At 35.3% G+C, this 21323-nt stretch overlaps 1 protein-coding gene across 1 annotated transcript in view; it reads left to right on the plus strand.

Annotated features, from left to right (window-relative positions):
* The first annotated feature begins 3105 nt into the window (after nucleotides 1-3105).
* lace (serine palmitoyltransferase long chain base subunit) overlaps nucleotides 3106-21323 on the plus strand; it is a 36353-nt gene continuing 18135 nt past the window's right edge. The window contains exon 1 of the mRNA XM_073971595.1: nucleotides 3106-3520. Coding sequence (XP_073827696.1) covers nucleotides 3335-3520 — 186 coding nt within the window. The 5' untranslated portion in view covers nucleotides 3106-3334. The remainder of the gene's footprint in view (nucleotides 3521-21323) is intronic.

Consider the following 21323-nt stretch of genomic DNA (forward strand, 5'->3'; position numbering starts at 1 on the left):
ATTTGTAAATGTATTTGTGAAAAAGGTTTGCATTTTTGCTATTGTCTTGCCAATACTGGCATTTGTAAACGCAGGGTTAGCATCAACATTAAAAGAAAGAAGAATATCACCATGGTCGTCATATTTCCTGATAATGCGTAATTCTGATATAACATATTGAACAATTTAAATATTCCTGTTCAAAATACATATATTTTAAATCTTCTGTTTCAAACAATTCAACCAATATTACACCATGTTTATATTAGAACTTGCCGGGTTATGAGAATTTATACGTATATCCAATGGATTTGACAATTAAAATCCACCGGAATAAATAAAAAATAAAATAGATATAGTTATCTGTATGTAAACGTAGTTATATATAAATATAAATATATATATATATATATATATATATATATATATATATATATATATATATATATATATATATATATATATATATATATATAATATAAACATGTCCTAAAGATGAATTTTTCTACATGTAATTTGAAACATACTTATTTTATATACAATAGTAGCTCTGTTCCTTTACGTGCAAGAATCTTCAAGTTTTACAACTTTTTACTCGAAAAGCGTCCCTTTACTTCAGACACCATACAATTCATATTGAAGCAGATTGCAACTTTTGCTACTTTTGCCGGTTTTACCACTTTCAAAAGTAAAGGAACATACCAAGTGATTTAAATAATTTCTTTAGAAATTTGAATTATTTGAATGAGCATTATTTCGTTTACGGTGTGATTTTTCCTATTTCTCCTAAAACAAGAAACGTTTAAAAATTAGAATAATTTATATACTTCTTATACGCTTTTGATTTTGAAATAACGTGCATCTTCTTTTAAATTCCGCCATTCTACCGATATTCGTCGCTAAAATTTTTGTATCGATAACATCGAGTTACAGAATAGCACTTTCGGTAATTCAACCGAAAATTTTCGTTAATTATCAATATCGGTTCGGTAGAAAAAAAAGTTACAGAATCCCACTACAGGTATCCAAAAAAGTGTTATGTTGCTCTGGTCTGTTAAGAGGTCACGAATTTTGTTAATCGATGTCCAGGCACTACATGCGATGTTTAAAACAGCTTTGAGGACAGATAAGCTGTCCGTGAAAATTATAGTTTTTTGTTTTGATGTTTTTGCAATATGTATGGCTTCGATAATACCTGCAGCTTCAGCTGTAAAAATAGATGTGAAGTTTCTCATCGTTCTGGTGGTAATTGTTTTTCCGTTGGCATCAACAACTGCAAAAGAGGTTCCTGAATCACTTTTTGAAGCATCTGTATATAAAAATCGCCAATCGTTGTGTTGCGTTGAAAAAAGATTAAAATTTTGAACATACAATTCATTTGGAGTTTTGTCTTTTCCTAGTGTGCTTAGGGATATGTTGCATACTTCGTCTGTAAACATCCACGAAGGTTGTTTGATTTTATGACTGGGCTGCCTGTCTTTAAAATTGATTATGTTATCCATTATTGATCTGTATATGGCTGACGGTTTCTTCGGTTTCCTTTTTGCTTTTAAAATTTTTGAAGCATCTACTCCAATGATGGATGATTTTGAAGATAGAATTTTCGGCAATAAGTAATTCTTGGAGTCAACAATTCTTTGTTCAAGTGATGGTAATCCGGATTCGATGAGTAAAATGTTTACTGGTGTAGTTCTATAAGCGTATATACTTGCTCTGATGCAATCGTGGTAAACAGCTTTAATGAGTTTGAGGGTTGATTTTGGGCTATCACCAAACAAATACAGCCCGTAGTCTATTTTGCTCAATACCAGTGTTTTTACCAAATATGTGAGGGTATTAATATGGACGAACGTTTTAGAAGAAAGGTACTTGAAAAACGGCCAAAACGACACAAAACTTTACTCAAACGTTGTATGTGTTTTTAGCTTAAAGCTGTAAACAGATACAACGTTTGGGTAAAGTTTTGTGTCGTTTTGGCCGTTTTTACACTGTTGGGCATGATGCCGAAAATTCGAATTCATTTGAAATATATGCCGGCAAACAGATAAACGCTGGACTTTGGTATCGTCGTCGCCCTGTTGTTGTTGTTTTTTTCTCGACGCCCAACGCAAAACTTTAATCAAACGTTGTATCTGTTTTCAGCTTAAAGGAACGGAAAAATTGTAGATCTGGTAGCAATGTAAAAAAGAAACATAAAAAAGTCAATTTTCGTCTTTTATTTCACAGTTTTTAATTTAGTTTTGTCAGCGTTCGACTTTTTCTTCTGTTTTTTGTCCATTTTCTTTTTCATTGTGAAATAATCGTCAAACAAAAGTCGAAAAATCAGTTCTGCCATTTTTACCTGCAGAAATTTTGCTGGTAGCCTGTGGTAGAAGAGAAAGCCATTTTCGCTCTCTCTCCACTCTCACTCTCTTAAAAATTGCTTCCAGTTTTGCCACTTTTCGGGGTTAAGGAACGCTTTGCAGGTTAAAAATGGTAACCTCAGGTAAGAAAAGGAACGCAGCTATTATTATTTACTCTATTTGGTAATTTTAACACATAAACTTTGAAGTTTTACATTCCATATGTTTTTGTAAAACGGACTATCTATGCAGATACATCTACCTTTATTATTGCACCATTTGACGTTTTAAGCCATAGCTGCAGGGTTGCATTTTTCAGCGATTTTCATACCTGTAGTGGGATTCTGTAACTCATTTTTGCTGTTATCAATAATTGTCGGTAAAATTAAAATGCTTATAAATTCGATAATTAACGAAATTTTTCGGTAAGTTAACGATGAATAAAAAGTAGTCGCTAGCCTCTACCGACACAAACAGTGATGCCAATTTTTCTTTATGTTTTTAGTCATAATGTTGCGATTTAATGTTACCGATTTTTGTCGGTAACACCAAAAATAAGTTACAGAATCCCACTACTGGCCTACCTCTACTTTATTGTACCATGGGTGGTGAGCATCAATGTAAACGTAGTCTTATGCTTAGTTTATATTTACGAAATCCACGCGATTTCAACTGTCAATTCCTTTGCGTATACGTCAAATGAGAACTCATCTGAAATCCATTGGATTTGAAATCGAGTGGATTTTGTAAATGTAAACTTGCTATTATTCTCTTCAATTCAATCAATGGATCCCTGATGTACGTAGAATTCAGAGGCATCGCAGCGAATTTTTTTTACCGCCGACCACATTGCACATTAAATTTACCTTGGCGCCGACCGACTTTATACTGTGTGTGCACCAGAACTATTTGGCCGTCTAGGCGGCGCACAACCAAACAACCGACATAATAGTAGTGAGTGAAGTGTGAAAAATAATAGCAGGAAAAACATAAAAGAATTAACAGAAGTCGAAATGGGAAATCCAGATGGTGGTGATTTTAATGAAAACGACAACACAATGTCAACAGAGACAGAACAGATGCAAAGAAAATATGAACAGGAGCAGGAAGAATTGCTTCTCAAGAAATTCAATACTCCGGCCTACAAAGAAATTCGTACGCGAAAAAATGGTCTTCTCAAGGCTAATAATGGTTTCAAGGTAAAGAAAAAAAAAAAAAACGGCGACGATAAAAGAAAAAGGCAATGTGCATTAAGAAACTTAATACTGAGCCAAGTGGATGAATGAATGAATGTGTACAAGAAAAAAAAGAATGTTAAAAAATTAAATTCAAGACATCTATTAATCAATGACCATAAACGTTCCATGATCTTAATTTAGAAAAACAAAAAAATCATTAAATTAATAACTGCTGCTGCAGAGGCTCTGCGCTCTGCTGCTGTTTGCGGTGCATTTTGATGGTAGTGGTGTGATTGTGTTTTTTTATTGCCAGATCAGATGTGTGTTGTGCCGAAATCGATTTATTATCAAATACTTGTGACTAATTTTATGGATTGATTCCACAATTAGAGTGCAAATTTTTGTTTACGATGTGTGACAATGTCCAGATGCATGGCAAATAAGAAAGTGAAAATAGAAGAAAAAATAATTATAGTCTGGCAACTGTATGCTGGAGTTTTTTTTTGCGGTTACGCGTTTTTTCCTGCCTCTGCCACGCTGCGCTGACTGCTTTAGGGCGTGCTTCATTTCGTGTGTTGCCAAAAATCCAATTGAAATTTGTTTATGATGATGGTATGTTTGTGTGTGCGATGTGTGTGTCTTTTGGCTAGTGAAGTGGTTAGGAAGCAAACATGAATTGAATATTGAATTGCATTTGGCGGAACTAAACTTTCCGGTCGGTAATTTTTGTTAAAGTTTAATTTAATAAGTTGGAGTAGTATTAATATTTACTATTTCTCCATTTTATGCCCCATACCCCGTTTGGTTAATTCTTGTTACAAATTAGGGCGCAGAGTCAAGAGAATAAAAATATGTAATTGACAAACAAGAAATTACTTGTGATGACGACTTTCTCTGCTGTTTATAGTAAAAACACGGGGGAAAATATTAACACGGTCGGTTAGTGTTGTTCTATTTACATACTGACATCGACTTTTTCATGTAGTTTGGACATTAATTACTGTGAATACGAAAGAACTAAAGTAAAATTTCTTTTGTTTCTGTTTAATCCAAATGCACCTGTCCTGGCAAAGTTCTTGTAAAACTTTGTATAGATGTTTGTAACACTAATCAATACTAATCAATAATAAAAATGCCATTCATTATCTTATCGCATAAGGGGAGGTACATTTTTAATATGATCGCCATAAACGATGATGAAATGTAAATTACAAGAAATTTTAAAGGTGGCAGTATGGGAAAAATTTTATCGGCTTAAGTCTCCTTTAGGGGCACCTCTCGGATCGGGCTGAAATTTTCACCATAGGTAGTCCTTGGGACCCTGATCACAACTATATATATCTTTCCCGGGGAAGTCCATACTTCCCGAGATATGGGTATTGACATTTCAGGAAAGTCCTACTTTAACACCATTACTTTATTTATGGACACCTCTCGGATCGGGCTGAAATTTTTACCATAGGTAGTCCTTGGGACCCTGATCACAACGATATATAACTTTTCCGGGGGAAGTACATACTTCCCGAGATATGGGTCTTGACATTTTACTATTTTTACTTGGGCAATATGGGTATCATTTTAAATCTCGTGGTGAGTACTTTTGATTGAGTTTACGACTCCTGTCCATAGGAGAAAGTCTTAAATCCCGGCCGAAGGCCGGCTACCTAAAGAAAACTTATAATTTTAAATCTCGGGAAGGGTCCCAAGGACTACCTATGGTAAAAATTTCAACCCGATCGGAGAGGTGCCCCTAAACGAGACTTGTTCCTATATTTTTTCCAAGGGAGGTCCATACTTCTCAAGATATATGTCCTGTCCTGTTTTTCGGAAATGCCTTACCTTAACCCCTTAATGTTGCTTAAGAGGACACCTTGCATTGCTGTGAAATTTGTATCATAGGTATTCCATATTGCCATGACCACAACGATATATAGTTTTATGGGGTGAAGTCCATACCCCCTGAGATATGGACATTTTTACTTTCGAGACTAACAATGGAATATTCGATACGATCAAATAATTGAAATAATGGTTTAGACCGCAAATATGTTTGGATGTAATCCGTTTCAGACAATTTGGAGACAAATTAGCTTTCTTCGTGTTGTATGTCTTGCTGGTGCGCACGATAACTCTCGAATGGATTAATCGCTTCGATTCTCTTGATAGTTTGTCCAAACTTGCTTATTAATTTATATTTTTTATTGTCTAACTTTAGGCTACGCTCCAGGTACGGATGAACCGATTCGAAACAAATTTTGGGTATCGTAATATTTTGTCCAAACTTATTTTAAGTTCGAAGAAGGTCCACATCGGTCTGGCTGGCTGGCTTCTATCTTCGATATATCAGTGAAGATGGATAGAGAATCACGATGTGGACTGTCCTGAGCCCACACACTCCTGTCAGCGATTACTACATCAGCTGCTTCTAAGTTAATTTGACTACATATCCGTGTTTAAGCCGTGAGCAACGCCCCATGTTAAGCTAGCTTCCTGGGCCTCAAAACACTTCGGGCATTTGAGTTGTGATTTCTACTGCTCCATTAATGAGAACTGAGGGAATGCCATCAAACGAGACAGCCATAGTATACCGAGTTTGAAGAAGGTCTTTATTGCACAATATATTCGGTACCTCCTTCAGAAAAGTCCAAAATTTCCGCTTATGAAATGTTTTCTCACACTTAACCAAGATTGAATTTGGAAGGGCATGCCATCAGACGAAACAGCCATAGTATACCGAGTTTGAAGAAGGTTTATATTGGACAATATATTCGGTACCTCCTTCACAAAAGTCCAACATTTCCGCTTTTGTAATATTTTCTCACACTAAACCAAATTTGAATATGGAATATATCGGTTCACTTTTCCAATTTTCAATATTACAATTAAGAATTTCATTAAATCGATTTTTAGTTTGCATCTTTTAATACCGTTCTATAACTGTAAATCTGTCCGATAAACAACAAAGAGAAATTTGTGAAAACGGCTGATCAAATAAGTTCAAAGAGATAATTAGCAATATTAACGTTAATGAGCCAACAAAGTTTCGTCTTTGTTTTCAGCCCCAACTGATAGTCATCAGCCTTTACTAAACTTTTCAATCTGACCTCTCTGTCTCGTCCCTAATGGCGCAAATACATAATGTAGATCAAAGTAATACTGTAATGAATCATCATAAAATAATTATTTTATGACTCACATACACACACAAGCATATTGTCTAAATAGCCGAAACAAAATATTGACAATATGAGAAGTACCCATGTACTTTACTTTAAAAGATCAAATGTTTCCAGGTTTGTAATGCTCCATTTATTCAGTTTTTTTACGAAATCCATTCATATTTGTCATATTAGAAAATCTAGATAGTGCTTCAAAATGCTTATCTAATCTAAGCGATAGTGTGATATACCAAAAAAACTAATTATACCCTTGAGCTGTAGAATTACTGTTTAATTTTTCACTCACCGCTCAAAAATAACAGTAAGAGGTAAAATGTTTGATTGGAATGATCATTTCCATAATTCATAATTCTATGTATTCACAAAGTTTTCGTAAGACTGGAATTTGGGAACAACAAACTTATCAGGCAAAATGCTGCCCTAGTCCATAGTCACTATCCGCATGTACATATGATATTTATAAACATTATAATTTGCTATTGAGAAAAAAATACACGAAGAAATTGTAATGGGTTTTTTTTTATAGGAAAAGAACTCTGGTAAATAATTTTACTATAAATAACGAATCAACCAAAAATTCCTACAATTTATCGCAATATTGGGATTGCAAAAAAGGTATTATAAATTCATAAATAAGCAATTTCGAATCGCTTTTGGTTTATACTTTTTTGCATTTGCAGGAGGAATCCGGTTTCTAGATAACAAGTATTTGCAAAATTATATAATAATTTGTTTTATTTATGCAATAAATGAAACGGTAAAGTATTTTTTGCTTGTGAATAATTGGTTTGTCTTTTTACGTACTGAACTTTACTGAACATTGTTTCTTCAGTAATGTTTAGCAACATTTCAATTATACAATTGTCAAAACTTTACTGAAGAAAAAATGTTCAGTAAAGTTCAGTACGTAAAAAGACAAACCAAATATTAGCATTGTCATTCAATTTGAATATTAATTGTATTGGAACTTTATAACCACCTGTCATTCAGGGAATGGCAACAAAAATTATCGCCAAAAAGTTATTTATTATGTTAAAGAAGAAGTAATTGGACTACTATCATAAAATTGATAAATATATTAAAATCAAAAACGTAGAACGACGACCTCGATGCTTGATACATAAAAGATGCTTAGGTTTGAGGTGCAATATCACGGCGGCTGGTTCTTCGACAACGAATTGACTCGAAGCCGCGCAATATCTTGTTTCGGCTAACGGCTGCCTACTCAACATACATATGTTTGTTGTGACTATTTTGGATGTGTTTAGGTTGTCACATCGACCGAAACTTCGAGGAGATATCGAGTGAGTACATTTAAGGTGTTGCTCCGCACTCTTCCATGTGCGGACTTGTAACGATAGGAACAATGTTGAATAATTATATTGAGTCACCGTTATGATCAGATTTCGAAAACCCCCTTCGTGCAATTCAATTGCAATCCACTCTTAACTAAAATTAAGCTTAACAATAACCGCCGCTTGCATCGTTGTGATGATTATTGAAAAAGCGCCGTATAGGCGGGGAATAAGCATTTTTATTACACCATTCCGTTCAATAAAGACCTATCTCACATGTTGATCGTCGTACCAACCATAAGCGTAATCGGCCTGTACGATTCACCTTTGCTGGCATCCTTGCCTGGCTTCAGTAGCGGGACCACCCTGCCCATTTTCCAGCCTTCGGGAACAATAAGGGTGGCTAGCGACAGGTGGGAACTTTAGTGAGATACTCCACTCCCGGCTCATCCAGCTGTTTCAACATTAACATGGAAATTCCGTCAGGGCTCAACGCTTTGTATGATTTAGCATTCCTGATGGCATTCGCAATATCATCCATTGTAAACTGTGGTGGTTCATCCTCGGCAGAAAGAGATCTAATGCGACATAACACTCTTCTCTTCGCCCTCTCACTCTCAGGGTGCTCGACAAACTGTCGATTGAAGTAACTTACACACCTCTTCGGGTCAGTCAACGTAACGTCGCCAAACGTGATTGAGGTCCTGTCATCCCTCCTTCCGGGGTTCGAGAGTGGCTTAACCGTTGCCCACAATTTACTTATACCGGCTGCAATGTTGCAACTCTTCAGATTATTTAACCACTTGTTCCTCTTATGTTCGCCGACCAGCCTGTTAACTTCCAGTGTCAGCTCCCTGACTCTGGGGTCGTCGGGGTTGGTTCGACGAAGCTCATCACGCACATTTGCTTATCCCGTCGCCTCTGCTGGGAAATTTGGTCTTACTTCGGGTATTCGACCAGCAGGTATATGGCGAGCGGCTGCAGCATTGATGATGTCCCGGAACGTCCTTTCCGCTACCCGAACTGGGTAATTGTCTGAAGCGGTGATTGGTGAACTTTCTGAAACTCGGCCAATCAGCTTTCCCATGATTGACGAATGTTCGGCGTTCAGAGGTCTGCTGATGGACACAATTATGGGGAGATGGTCTGATCCAAGGGAAATGACGGGTTGGCAGGTGACGTCATTTGTCAGACCAGGTGGCACGATGGTTATGTCTGGCGAAATGTGACACGCTCCTCTAATTCTGGTAGGGGCGTTCTCATTGATCGATGAAAACGTAGAGCTATCAACCTGCTCAGCCAGCGCTATACCCCTCTGGTCGTTTCCGAGTGCCGAATGCCACATTTCATGATGCGCATTAAAGTCCCCCAGGACAAGACGATTAAGACCTTCCAAAAGCGGGCTAATGCCAGGCTCGTAAACTGAGATACAGCTATTTTTCGGCGGTATGTATACGTTCAGCAACTCTATCTCGGCAGTTCCACACCTGACTGCTATCCCCATACATTCCATGTACGGGTCGTTATAGGCTGGTCTGTATTGAAAAGACTGGTGCAAAAGGAAAGCTAATCCCCCACCTCCACATCCGGTGCGATCCTTCCTTATTACGTTGTAACCATCACAACGTACTGAGCTGTAGTCGTTCAGCATGTTTTCCGGCACCGCCGCGATCTTGATCTTCCTCCGATTCATAAATTCCACTATTTCATCGATCTTACCACGGAGTCCCTTGCAATTAAATTGCCAAAAGGATGCATTTTCCGGGATTGGAACAACAACGGCTGGTGTTAAATGCTGGGCGTGCGGCTGCTGTTGGCAGGACTGCGGGGGAGTTTCGTAATCTGACGACGAAGGAGTTTCGTAATCTGACGACGACTCACTGGGGGCTGAACATGTGTTTGTATTTGTTTCGAAAAATGTTGAAATTTTGTGTGGAATGATTCCTATGTAGTCCATATTGGAACCTGATGTATTAAATCTTTTACTACCTTCCCTTACTTTCCCATTTTAGGGAGCATATTGATCTAAGTTTACACAAAATATTACAAGTGGCATAGTTTGGATCAAATCGGTTGATCCTTTCGGTAGTTATTGTGCCCACCAGCCAGAAAGACGGACTCTGAATTGATTGAAATAAATTTCGTCAAAAATATTTGTGGTGTAAAAACATTATTTCAAAAAGGCGAATTTTTGGTCTTATTTAAATGTATACCTATTAATATTTTTTCCATTTGATCCAAAAATCTTATATGTATGTGATATGTTATGGCGACCGGTTAACGTTGAGCCTTGCCACCCAAGGGCCAAGGGTGTATATTCACGAAAATTCTATAAAGTACTACTGCCCTTCAATACATTTGGATTGTAATGTAAATGGAAGTATGTGCACAAGCTATTATATTTAGAGGAAGTCACCACAAAAACTGTTTCAATTAATTTCTACGTTCAGCTTCTATTGCCCTTTAGGCTAGAACGGGTATATACACTTTGATACGATCAAAAATGAGCCTTATCGAAATAACGGTTTTAGACCCCAATTTAAGTATCGTAATATTTTGTCCAAACTAAGTTTAAGTTCGAAGATGGGTTGTATCGGTCTACTCCTTCGGGTACCTTCCCCACAAAAGATCAACATTTGTGTGTAAAATGGTGTGAACGATAACTCTCGAAGGGAGCAATCGATTTCGTCCAAACTTTGCACATCGTATTATTCCTTCTAGATATAGATCGGGTTCCAATATGGAGTATATTGGTCCACTCTTTCTGGTACCTTACACGCAAAATTTGTTTAAAGTGAAGTTAAAGAGCTCCTCTCGGATAGTTTTGAAATTTGTTTCAGTAAGTTGTCCTTGCGGCTCCGTTAACGACGATACAATTTTTTTCTTGCGCAAGTCCATACTTCCTGAAATATTGGCTTAAAAGTTTCAAGAAACCCTGACGGCATCAACCAAAATAGCAAATCCACAAGTAATTCTCGCAGGGAGTTTCTGATTGGTGCAGACTTTGCACATCATATTATTTCATCCAGTCATGTTTATGAATATAAATAATGAACGGCCCTCAGTCTCCGGCCAAACGAGGGTGCTAAGAATCCCCGGAGGTAAAACAAAAAATAACCTGAATATTGGTACCTGGAACGTACGAAGCCTATATGAATCTGGAAAATTAGCTAACACCATTAATGAGATGAATAAACTGAATATTGATATACTTGGAGTTTGCGAAACATGGTGGCCTGATAATGGAGAATTTGCATCTCAAAATGTCAAAATATTTTACTCAGGAAACCTGAATAGAACTCATAGAAACGGAGTAGGTGTCATTTTAAAAAACCACATAGCACAATGCGTAACAGGATTTGTACCAAAATCTGACAGAGCAATGCTTATAAAGTTAGAAACAAAACCCTTAAAACTAAATATTATACAAGTATATGCGCCCACTGCAGACAAGAGCAAAGAAGAAGTGGAAGATTTTTACGAAGATGTAAAATACCTAATAAATATGACAAAACCCCATGATATAACTATCATCCAAGGAGACTTTAATGCCAAAGTTGGACAAGATATTGTACCAGGCATAACAGGCAAATTTGGACTAGGCGAGAGAAATGATAGAGGTGACAGACTTATTCAATTCTGTCAAGAATATGGGCTGAAAATTACAAACACAATGTTCTGCTTGCCAAAAAGAAGATTGTATACCTGGAAATCCCCTCAGGACAAACCAACAAATATAATACGGAACCAGATAGATTATATTTTGATCAATAAACGCTTTTCTTCATGTGTAATGAAGACATCCACATATCCAGGGGCAGATGTTCCATCGGATCATATCCTGTTAATGACAAAAATAAGAGCAAAATTGAAGAGAAACGCAAAGAGAAAAACACGTGGAAAACTCAATACTGGAAAACTGGAGGAACCAAGGGTAAGGACAAGAATGAGGGAGATCATTGATCAAGAATTTAGAAAAATTGAAGCTGCAGATAGTGAACAGATGTGGAATTCTGTTAAAAATACGCTAAAATCCATAGCGGACAATAATCTAGGAATCACAACAAAACCACAAAAGAATGAATGGATGACAAAGGAGATACTAGATCTGATGGAGGAACGTCGAAGACATAAAAATCGAAACTACGAATTATATTACGAATTAAATAGAGAAATACAATCCGCAATCAGAATTGCGAAAAATAATCTCATAAACAGGCAATGCCAGGAGATTGAAAGATTGCAACAATTAAATGACGATTTCAATCTTCACAAAAAGATCAAAGAAATGGCAGGTGTATACCGCAAATCAATACCTAAAATTCTATACAATAAGGAAAATGAACCTATTTTTGATATATCAGAAAAGATGATAATATGGAAGGAGTACATAAAGCTCCTTTTTGCCGACCAGAACCGATCAACATATGTGATGATGACGAATGAACCGCCAGAAGGAACATCTATAACCAAACAAGAAATTGAGTCAGCAGTAAAATCCTTAAAACTTAAAAAAGCATGTGGTCCTGATGAGATTCCATCGGAAATATTGAAGTTAATAGACGGAGATAACATTAATATCCTGAACAAGCTATTTAATTACATATATGAGACCGGGGAATACCCAAATGACTGGCTGAGATCAAAGTTTATAACTATACCAAAGAAAACACAGCCGAAACACTGCAGTGACTACAGACTTATCAGTCTAATGAGCCATGCATTGAAGATTTTCCTAAAAATAATTCATGGGCGAATATATGAGAAGTGTGAAAAAGTTATGGGTGCTTCCCAATTTGGTTTTAAGGAAGGCATGGGAACCCGCGAAGCTCTTTCTTCCCTACAAATCCTAGTTGAAAAATGCAAAGCTGTTCAAAAAGATGTATATATATGCTTTATTGATTACGAAAAGGCTTTCGATACAGTACAGCACGACAAGTTAATAGAGATTCTTACGTCCATTGGTATCGGGCAGAATGAAATTCGATGTATAAAAAGCTTGTATTGGCATCAGACTGCACATGTCGACGTAAACGGAGAATGCACGGAAGACATAGTAATATCAAAAGGTGTCAGACAAGGATGTATATTATCCCCCTTATTGTTCAATGTATACTCCGAAAGAATATTCCAAGAATCTATCAATGATGTCAAAAAAGGAATCCTGGTTAATGGTACTTTTCTCAACAATATTAGATATGCCGACGACACAACCATACTAGCCGATAGCATTGCAGGGCTGCAATACCTACTTACTAGACTAACAACGCACAGTGAAAGATATGGTCTAAAGATAAATATTAAAAAGACTAAGTACATGGTTATTTCCAAAGAAAATATGAGTAATCAAACACAATTAAAAATTAAAGATATGGACGTGGAAAGAGTACATAGCTTTAAATACCTCGGCGTCACAATAAATGACAAGTGGAACATTTCAAATGAAATAAGAAGCAGAATCGAAATGGCGAGAGAAGCTTTTGTAAAATACAAGAAAATTTTTTTAAGTCATGATATTACTATAAAGTCAAAACTAAGATATCTGAAAACATATGTATGGTCTGTTTTGCTATATGGAGTCGAAATGTGGACCCTGAAGGCAGTTGACATGAAAAAACTTGAAGCTTTCGAGATGTGGACTTACAGGCGAATTCTCAAAATACCATGGACCAAGTTTGTAACGAACAATGAAGTACTGCGAAGAATACACCAAGAAAAAGAGCTTATACGTACAATAAAGAAACGAAAAACAGCATATCTTGGACACATCATGCGAAACAGCAAGTACAAACTACTCCAAAACATCATCCGATGCAGAATAGAAGGCAGACAGTCCAGGGGAAGAAAAGAGAAGTCTTGGATTAACAATATTCAGGAATGGACCGGCATAAATGATGCCTCAACTCTACTCAGCAGGTGCAGAAACCGACAATCTTTTGCTGAAATAATAAACAACCTATAAATACATATAATCACTTAATATAATGTAATATATTTTATGTAATTGCACTGATCGCCATAAATTCGTAAAACGAATAGGCAAATAAAGAAGAAGATGTTTCAGGTTGGAATAAGGACTATATCGGTCCACTTCTTCGGGTGCCTTCCACACAAAACTCGGATAAACTGAAGTTTAAGAGCTCCTCTCGGATCGTCTTGAATTTTTTTCAGCAGGCTGTCCTTGCGGCTCCCTTTATGACGGTAAATTTTTTTCTTGCGTAAGTGCATACTTCCTGAGATATTGGACTTAATGTTCCAAGAAACCCTGACGGCACCAACCAAAATGGCAAATCCGCAAGATAATTCTTGCAGGAGTTTCTGATTGGTGCAGACTATACACATCATATTACTTTATCCAGTCATGTATCAGGTTGGAATATGGGCTATATCGGTCCACTCCTTAGGGTACCTCCCACACAAAATTTGAAAAAAGTGAAGCTTAAGATCTCCTCTCACATCGGCTTGATTCTTTTTTTCAGTAGATTGTTCTAGCGGCCTCATTTACAACAGTACAGTCTTTTTCCGGAGTAAGTCAATACTTCCTGAGATAATGGTCTAAGCACCAAAACCCTCCCGGTACATACTCAATTAGGTATCACTGCAAGATATTATGTTTGTCATTCCGTTTGCAACACATCGAACTAATCATTTGCGACCCTATAAAGTATATATATTCTTCATCAGGATAAAATTCTAAGACGATCTAGCCATGTCCGTCTGTCCGTCTGTTGTAATCACTCTAGCATCCCGAGGGTCTTTTTTCCATAGGCAGGTCAAGTTCGAAGAGGGCTATATCGGTCCACTCTTTGGTATAGCCCCCATATAACGGTTCCTTCGGATTTGAGGTATTTTGACGTTCTTCGCCACATTTGCAGACCGAATTAGCTATAATTTATCACTTAGGGTTCCTGGAGGCCAAGAAACATATCTACAAAAAATTATGTGTGTAGAGATCCATGTTTTGGTATAGCCCCCATATAACGGTACCTCCCGATTTGAGGTATTTTCACTTTCTTCGCCACATTTGCAGACCGAATTAGCTATAATTTGGCATTTAGGGTTCCTGGCGGGCATACAATATATCAACAAAAAATTGTGTATATAGGTCCAAGTTTTGATATAGCCCCCATATAACGGTACCTCCCGATTTGAGGTATTTTTACGTTTTTCGCCACATTTGCAGACCGAATTAGCTATAATTTGGCATTTATGGTTCCTGGAGGTCAAACAACATATCTACAAAAAATTATGTATATAGGTCCAAGTTTTGGTAATGCCCCCATATAACGGTACCACCCGATTTGTGGTATTTTCACGTTTTTTGCCACATTTGCAGACCGAGTTAGCTATAATTTGGCATTTAGGGTTCCTGGAGGCCAAGAAACATATCAACAAAAACGTATGTATATAGGGCCAAGTTTTGATATAGCCCCCATATAACGGTTTTTTGGATTTTAGCTACAATTTTTGATCTAAGTATCTGCAATTCGACATTTGAGTTTCCCAGTGGTCACAAAACTTCTCCACCAAAAACATAGGTCTTTACTTTGATTTACCCCCATATAAGGTTCCCGACCGGTTGAATACTTTTTTTATGATTTTTTTACCTTATTTAGGTATAAGTAGTCCCGGAATATCTCCTCCTAAAATTGTGGACAGGAAAGAAAATAATTATTCCGTTTTACTTCAGAATATTTTATTATGAGGGGTATAAAAGTTTCCCTTAAAAATTTAAAATTTTGTCCGTTGTCCCCCGAAATGGTTACAAAACATTCAACTTTCAGCCCCTTAACAGACTAATTTGAATTTCCAGAATACATTTGTTTGAAATTATTTGAATTTGTTGTAATTTTTCTTAGAAGTTTATAAATAGTGGATCACTTGACTGCGACACTACATTGCATGACTTATCAACCTGTTTCGGACACATTTTCTAATTAGAAAAACCCCATATTATTGCATTAAGGATTTAGTTGTTGTTCTTATCATTTGCTATCGATATAACAAAACAACAATAAAAAACATTACGAAAACAATGCATTTAAGCGATTACATGAACGCACAGGTAAATAATGAATCAATTTTTCTCTACATATTTTGTGAGTACTTCATCACCCCAAAACGTGGTTGGTGGTAGTATGAATGTTCAAAATACATTTTTTTGATATCTAACAAAAATAACAACAAATCCATATGGGGCGTTTATAACAAAAATATTATCGTTGTTATCATTATTATACATACGCTGAGGGACTGACTGGCACTCATCGGATGACTGTGTGTTCGGCCATATATCAGTCATATACTCATATGTTTGCACATACGTATGTTCTTATATATACGTAACGAAAAACCTGAAACACGCCACAACTCTAGACTGAAATATTTAATTTAGATACGATTAAAATTTGTACATCATCATTGGCGTTAGACGAAATGCCGGTAGACAGTGTTATAAACATTAGAAACGAGCGACATTTGTTGGAATCATTTTATGAATTTGTTGTTCTAGAGATTAGGATAATAATGATGATGAAGGCGCAATTGCCGTGACGGTGATTGTTATGATTTGGTTGTCATTTTATTAACTCAACATGTTTCAAAAATTGTTACTTTGGTACAAGGGTTTGCTCTGACATTATTTAATCACCAGACTTCATTTTTGTTCTCTACCTAGGCATATTGAATAAGATTGAATATGAAATTCAATTTGCCTTGTTCTCAATGTTAGTTCGCAATATCTTCTAGAATTATGAAAACTATCCATTTGTTCAATATTTCTATAAAACAAAATATTTTAGAAACCCAATTCCCAATTCTAGCTACCAAAAAAACAAAAGAACATTGAACAAACAAACAAAATATCGAATCCGCAAACGTAAACAAATGTTATCGACCATCTTTTAAATTCATTAGCAAGTCTATGTTAATGGCACACTAGTTGTTTTATTTTACAGCAATTGTAGATGATACTTCAAAAAAATACAACAACGGCAAACAAAAATCTCAACATACCAATAGCACGAACATCACACATGTGGAACAAACCATTTAGCTGAGCAGAAATTGTATTTAAACGCCTCGATGAATGTGAGGAGCTGCCAAGCAACAAATGAGTGATCGAATTAATTGATGTATGACTACATAGTTCACAGCAATGTCAATATGCTGGCGAAATGGTTTCTTAATAGAAATCAATGAAACTCAATAGACCAGTAGTTAAATTTCCGAAAGGTTGATATTGCTTCTCCTTTGTGTAAAAAGTATGACATTATTTGATAAACCAGTAGTTGTATTTCTCGGTCTCTTTGTGTAAAACAATATGACAATATTGAAAAAATAATCATAGGAAATATTTAACCTTTGCTCCAAAACCATGCATTTAATGTACAAATGATAAATGTATGTTGAGAATTTGTAGCAGCATTATTTACTGCGGGAATGTCGTATGCTAATACTAACATTATTTCTATTTATAGAATTGTTCACATTAATTAAGATACACCTCCGCGTTTGTCATTTTAAATATTTCTAAACGAAAGACAACGTCTAATCAAGTAAAAGCGTCGGTTGTTCAAAGTCCAAAATTGTTTAAATTTTGGAAAATTATAATTATAATGCTAAAACAAGTCAGCAGAAACAATTTTCTAAATTTAATACCGATGAGAATAGAATCGCGTGGCAATCGATGATTGAAGAAAGATGTCGATTCCTCGTGGGATGATGTTTTACTCAGAAAATTGAAAAATTAGAGTATGTGTAACACCAAAAAAAAACAAAAAAAAAAAAGAATCAGCTAAATAAATATGTATAATTATAAAATCGTAATTATTAAACTTTTTATTTAAAATTTTTATATATACATATTTATTAATTATTTATTATTTGTAACACGAATGTGGATAGAACTGCGCCAAACTAATGATAAGGGGAGTATTTTTCTCACATTGCCATTGGGAAGAAAATTCTCATTTTTACACCCTCAGCCTTTAGGCTAAAGAGGGTATATACACTAGGATTATGAATTTTTGATTTTTTTTTAATTATTTCCTATAGTGAGAATGAATGAACTTTTAATGCCTAAAATAACATTCATTCCAATTTATTACACTGTGCAACATTTTTAAGGTAATCTTGTACAAACAATTTGAGCTGAGGGTTTTATGAAAGTACAGACCCAAACGACAGAAAACCCTAGTTGGGTTTTGTTTTGTTAGATCCAGCATGGATTTAAGGTCTCCAGCTACTACACCATTTTCACATGTAATTCGAATAATTTCAGTTGTAATTCGAATTATTTCATTTGTAATTTGAGAATTTCATTTTAAATTCGAATTATTTTATTTGTAATTTTAGAATTCCATTTGAAATTCGAATTATTACATTTGTAATTTGAATTTTTTCATTTGTTAATCGAATTATTTCATTTGTAATTCGAATTGTTCCATTTGTAATTTGAATTTTTTTCATTTGAAATTCCAAATGAAAAATTTCGATTTACAAATAGAAAAATTCAAATTACAAATAGAAAAACTCGAATTACAAATTAAATAATTCGAATTACAAATGAAAAAATTCAAATTACAAATGAAATAATTCGAATTTCAATTGGAATTCTCAAATTACAAGAGAAATGCTTCGAATTTCAAATGAAATAATCAAATTACAACTGAAATTCTTCGAATTACATGTGAAAATGGTGTAGTTTAGGTCTACAATATTGCCAAAAACAGCAAGACCAAAGGCCAGGGTTTTTGTAGTCTAAATATGTACTTTCAAAAAATGCATCCTAGTAGAGTTGGGCAATCTAGTTCCCGGAGCGGGTCGATCTTTCTATTTCCCAAAAGAAACTAGTTCTTTAATATAGTTCCATAGTTCGAAATAGTTCCGAGAACGATTAGTTCAACGAATCTTTCTCTTTCATTGTTCCCTTCATTCCGACTACACCATTTTCACATGTAATTCGAATAATTTCGGTTGTAATTCGAAACATTTCATTTGTAATTTGAGAATTTTAACTGAATTTCGAATTATTTCATTTGTAATTTGAGAATTCCATTTGAAATTCGAACTATTTCATTCGTAATTTGAATTTTTTCATTTGTATTTCGAATTATTTCATTTGTAATTTGAATTTTTCCAGTTGCCGTGGACCTATACCGACAAATTTCTGGGGGAAAGTTTTATACCACCAAAGACGTCTAAGCACCAAATTTTAGCCATTTTGGTGGATTATTGTGTCCACAACCTTTAAAATACCGAAAATCGGTAGGTGCCGATCTATGGGGGCTATATGGAATTTCTGGGGGAAAGTTCTATACCCCCAACCAAGACTAAGTACCAAATTTCAGCCATTTCGGTGGATTATTGTGGCCACATCCTTCAAAATACCGAAAATCGGTAGGTACCGTTCTATGGGGCCTATGTGAAGGCGTGGACCTATACCAACAAATTTTAGGTGAAATGTTTTACACAACCAACGATGACTAAATGTCAAATTTTAGCCATTTTGGTGGGATAATGAAGCTAAAACCTCAAAAATACCGAAAATCGGGAGGTACCTATATCAAAACGTGGACCGATATATCCCATTTTCAATACCAATCATCCTTCTTCTTCTTCTTTATTGCTTATTCGATTTTCGAATGTTAGCGATCATATTACAATTGTCAAAAAAAATTACATACAGTGTCCCACAAATTTCTTCGTACCCCTGGTAATAAAATATTTATTAGTGATAATCAGTAGCTTGGGAAAAAGTTTTGCAAAATATTTAACTGTATTTGTCCTTCTTATACATTTCTTCCATGTTACTTGAAAGAACTGGCGAATTTTGTTAACTAATTCAAATGTTATTCACGAAATACTAAAAAATTTGCGCTTATTGATCCCACAAAAGTCTTCGTACTTTTCGGAACTTCTTTGATTTTATTCAAATTGCCTCAAATTTCCACGGTTTCTGTTAAAAGTCAATAAGAAGGAGATGTTCGGATACTTTTCTGGTCTGTTGCGCGGAATATGTAGTAAGATTTGTGAAAAAAATTGCAAAACAAATGGGACATTTTTGTCGTACTTTAATGATCAAGTTAATCTTCAAAGATAAATATTTCGTTCAGTGAGTTAATTCCGCTAATCGCAAATAAGTATATTCAAAGAAATCTCCGATTTGCCGCTTTCAAAAATGAAGTTTCACTTGAAAGAAGGCCAAAATTTTATGTATTTTGACTTAAGGTTGCTAAAGATATGATCATAACTTGCATATGACAACTAAAGATCTGTTTATTTTTGTGTCGAATATAAGGTAAGACCTCTAGAAATCACACTGCAATATTATGATTGATGTAACTGTACAAAAGGCGGCCATAAATGCAGTTCGAAAATATTGAACAAATACTAACCCTCCTTTTGTAAATTATGTAAAAAGAAAATAACGCCTAGACCTTGCACGTGAATGAAAAAATGCGACTTTCACATTTAGTAGGGATTTCATATACTTCCTTAAAGTTAAGTACTGAATTTGGGATTTATTTGTTGGATCGAAGGTGTGAAAATAACAACAAAAGCTGATTACCTTAAAATAAGAAATTTAGTCGATAGGCATATTTTAATTATGTTGTGATTTTGAGCCATAACGCAGTTAGTGGTGTTTATTAATTGGAATAAATAGATGCATTCACCTGAAATCTATGATGAATTTACATTATTGAGATAAATGTATATTCCCGTTCAGAAAAATTGGGATGCCTTAAGACATAACGTCATATATAAAGGGCATAATTAAGGTGTATTACCTATAATATCAGGTTAAATCAGAGGTATATTGTTTCAAAACGCTAGACAAAGGATAATAGTGTAAACTCCGTCAAATTTTAAGGAGTTTAGCTGCGAAAAGTTTCTATATTCACTATAAGATTTAAATTTCTCTATCAAGCTATAAATACGCCAATATAAGGTTACTCTACGCTGAAGACGCAATGAAAACCCCTCGAAATATTGAGTCTGGAAGAAACACGTCGAAACAGAAAGCAATGACTTCACTTGTATCAAATTTTAGTGTCCATTTTGATAAATTCTGTAAGGGGTACGAAGACTTTTGTGGTGTCGAAATATCAACCTTTTTCGGTTTTGGCGTAATAAATCCGTTATGGTTCATCAAAATACACTCTTCTTTCGAAACTTTAATAAAGATCTGCTGCAGCAAACAGCCCAACATTGTTAATATTTACATCTTTCTTTTATCATCGTGTTCTTACATCGATTAAGGAAAATCTTGTAGGGGTACGAAGACATTTGTGGCACACTGTATTTATGTTTTTTATAAATTATTAACAAAATAGGAAAATATATCTC

The sequence above is a fragment of the Musca autumnalis genome, unplaced genomic scaffold, assembly GCF_047663935.1.
Source record: "Musca autumnalis isolate F117 unplaced genomic scaffold, ASM4766393v1 scaffold_2, whole genome shotgun sequence".
Lineage (NCBI taxonomy): Eukaryota > Metazoa > Arthropoda > Insecta > Diptera > Muscidae > Musca > Musca autumnalis.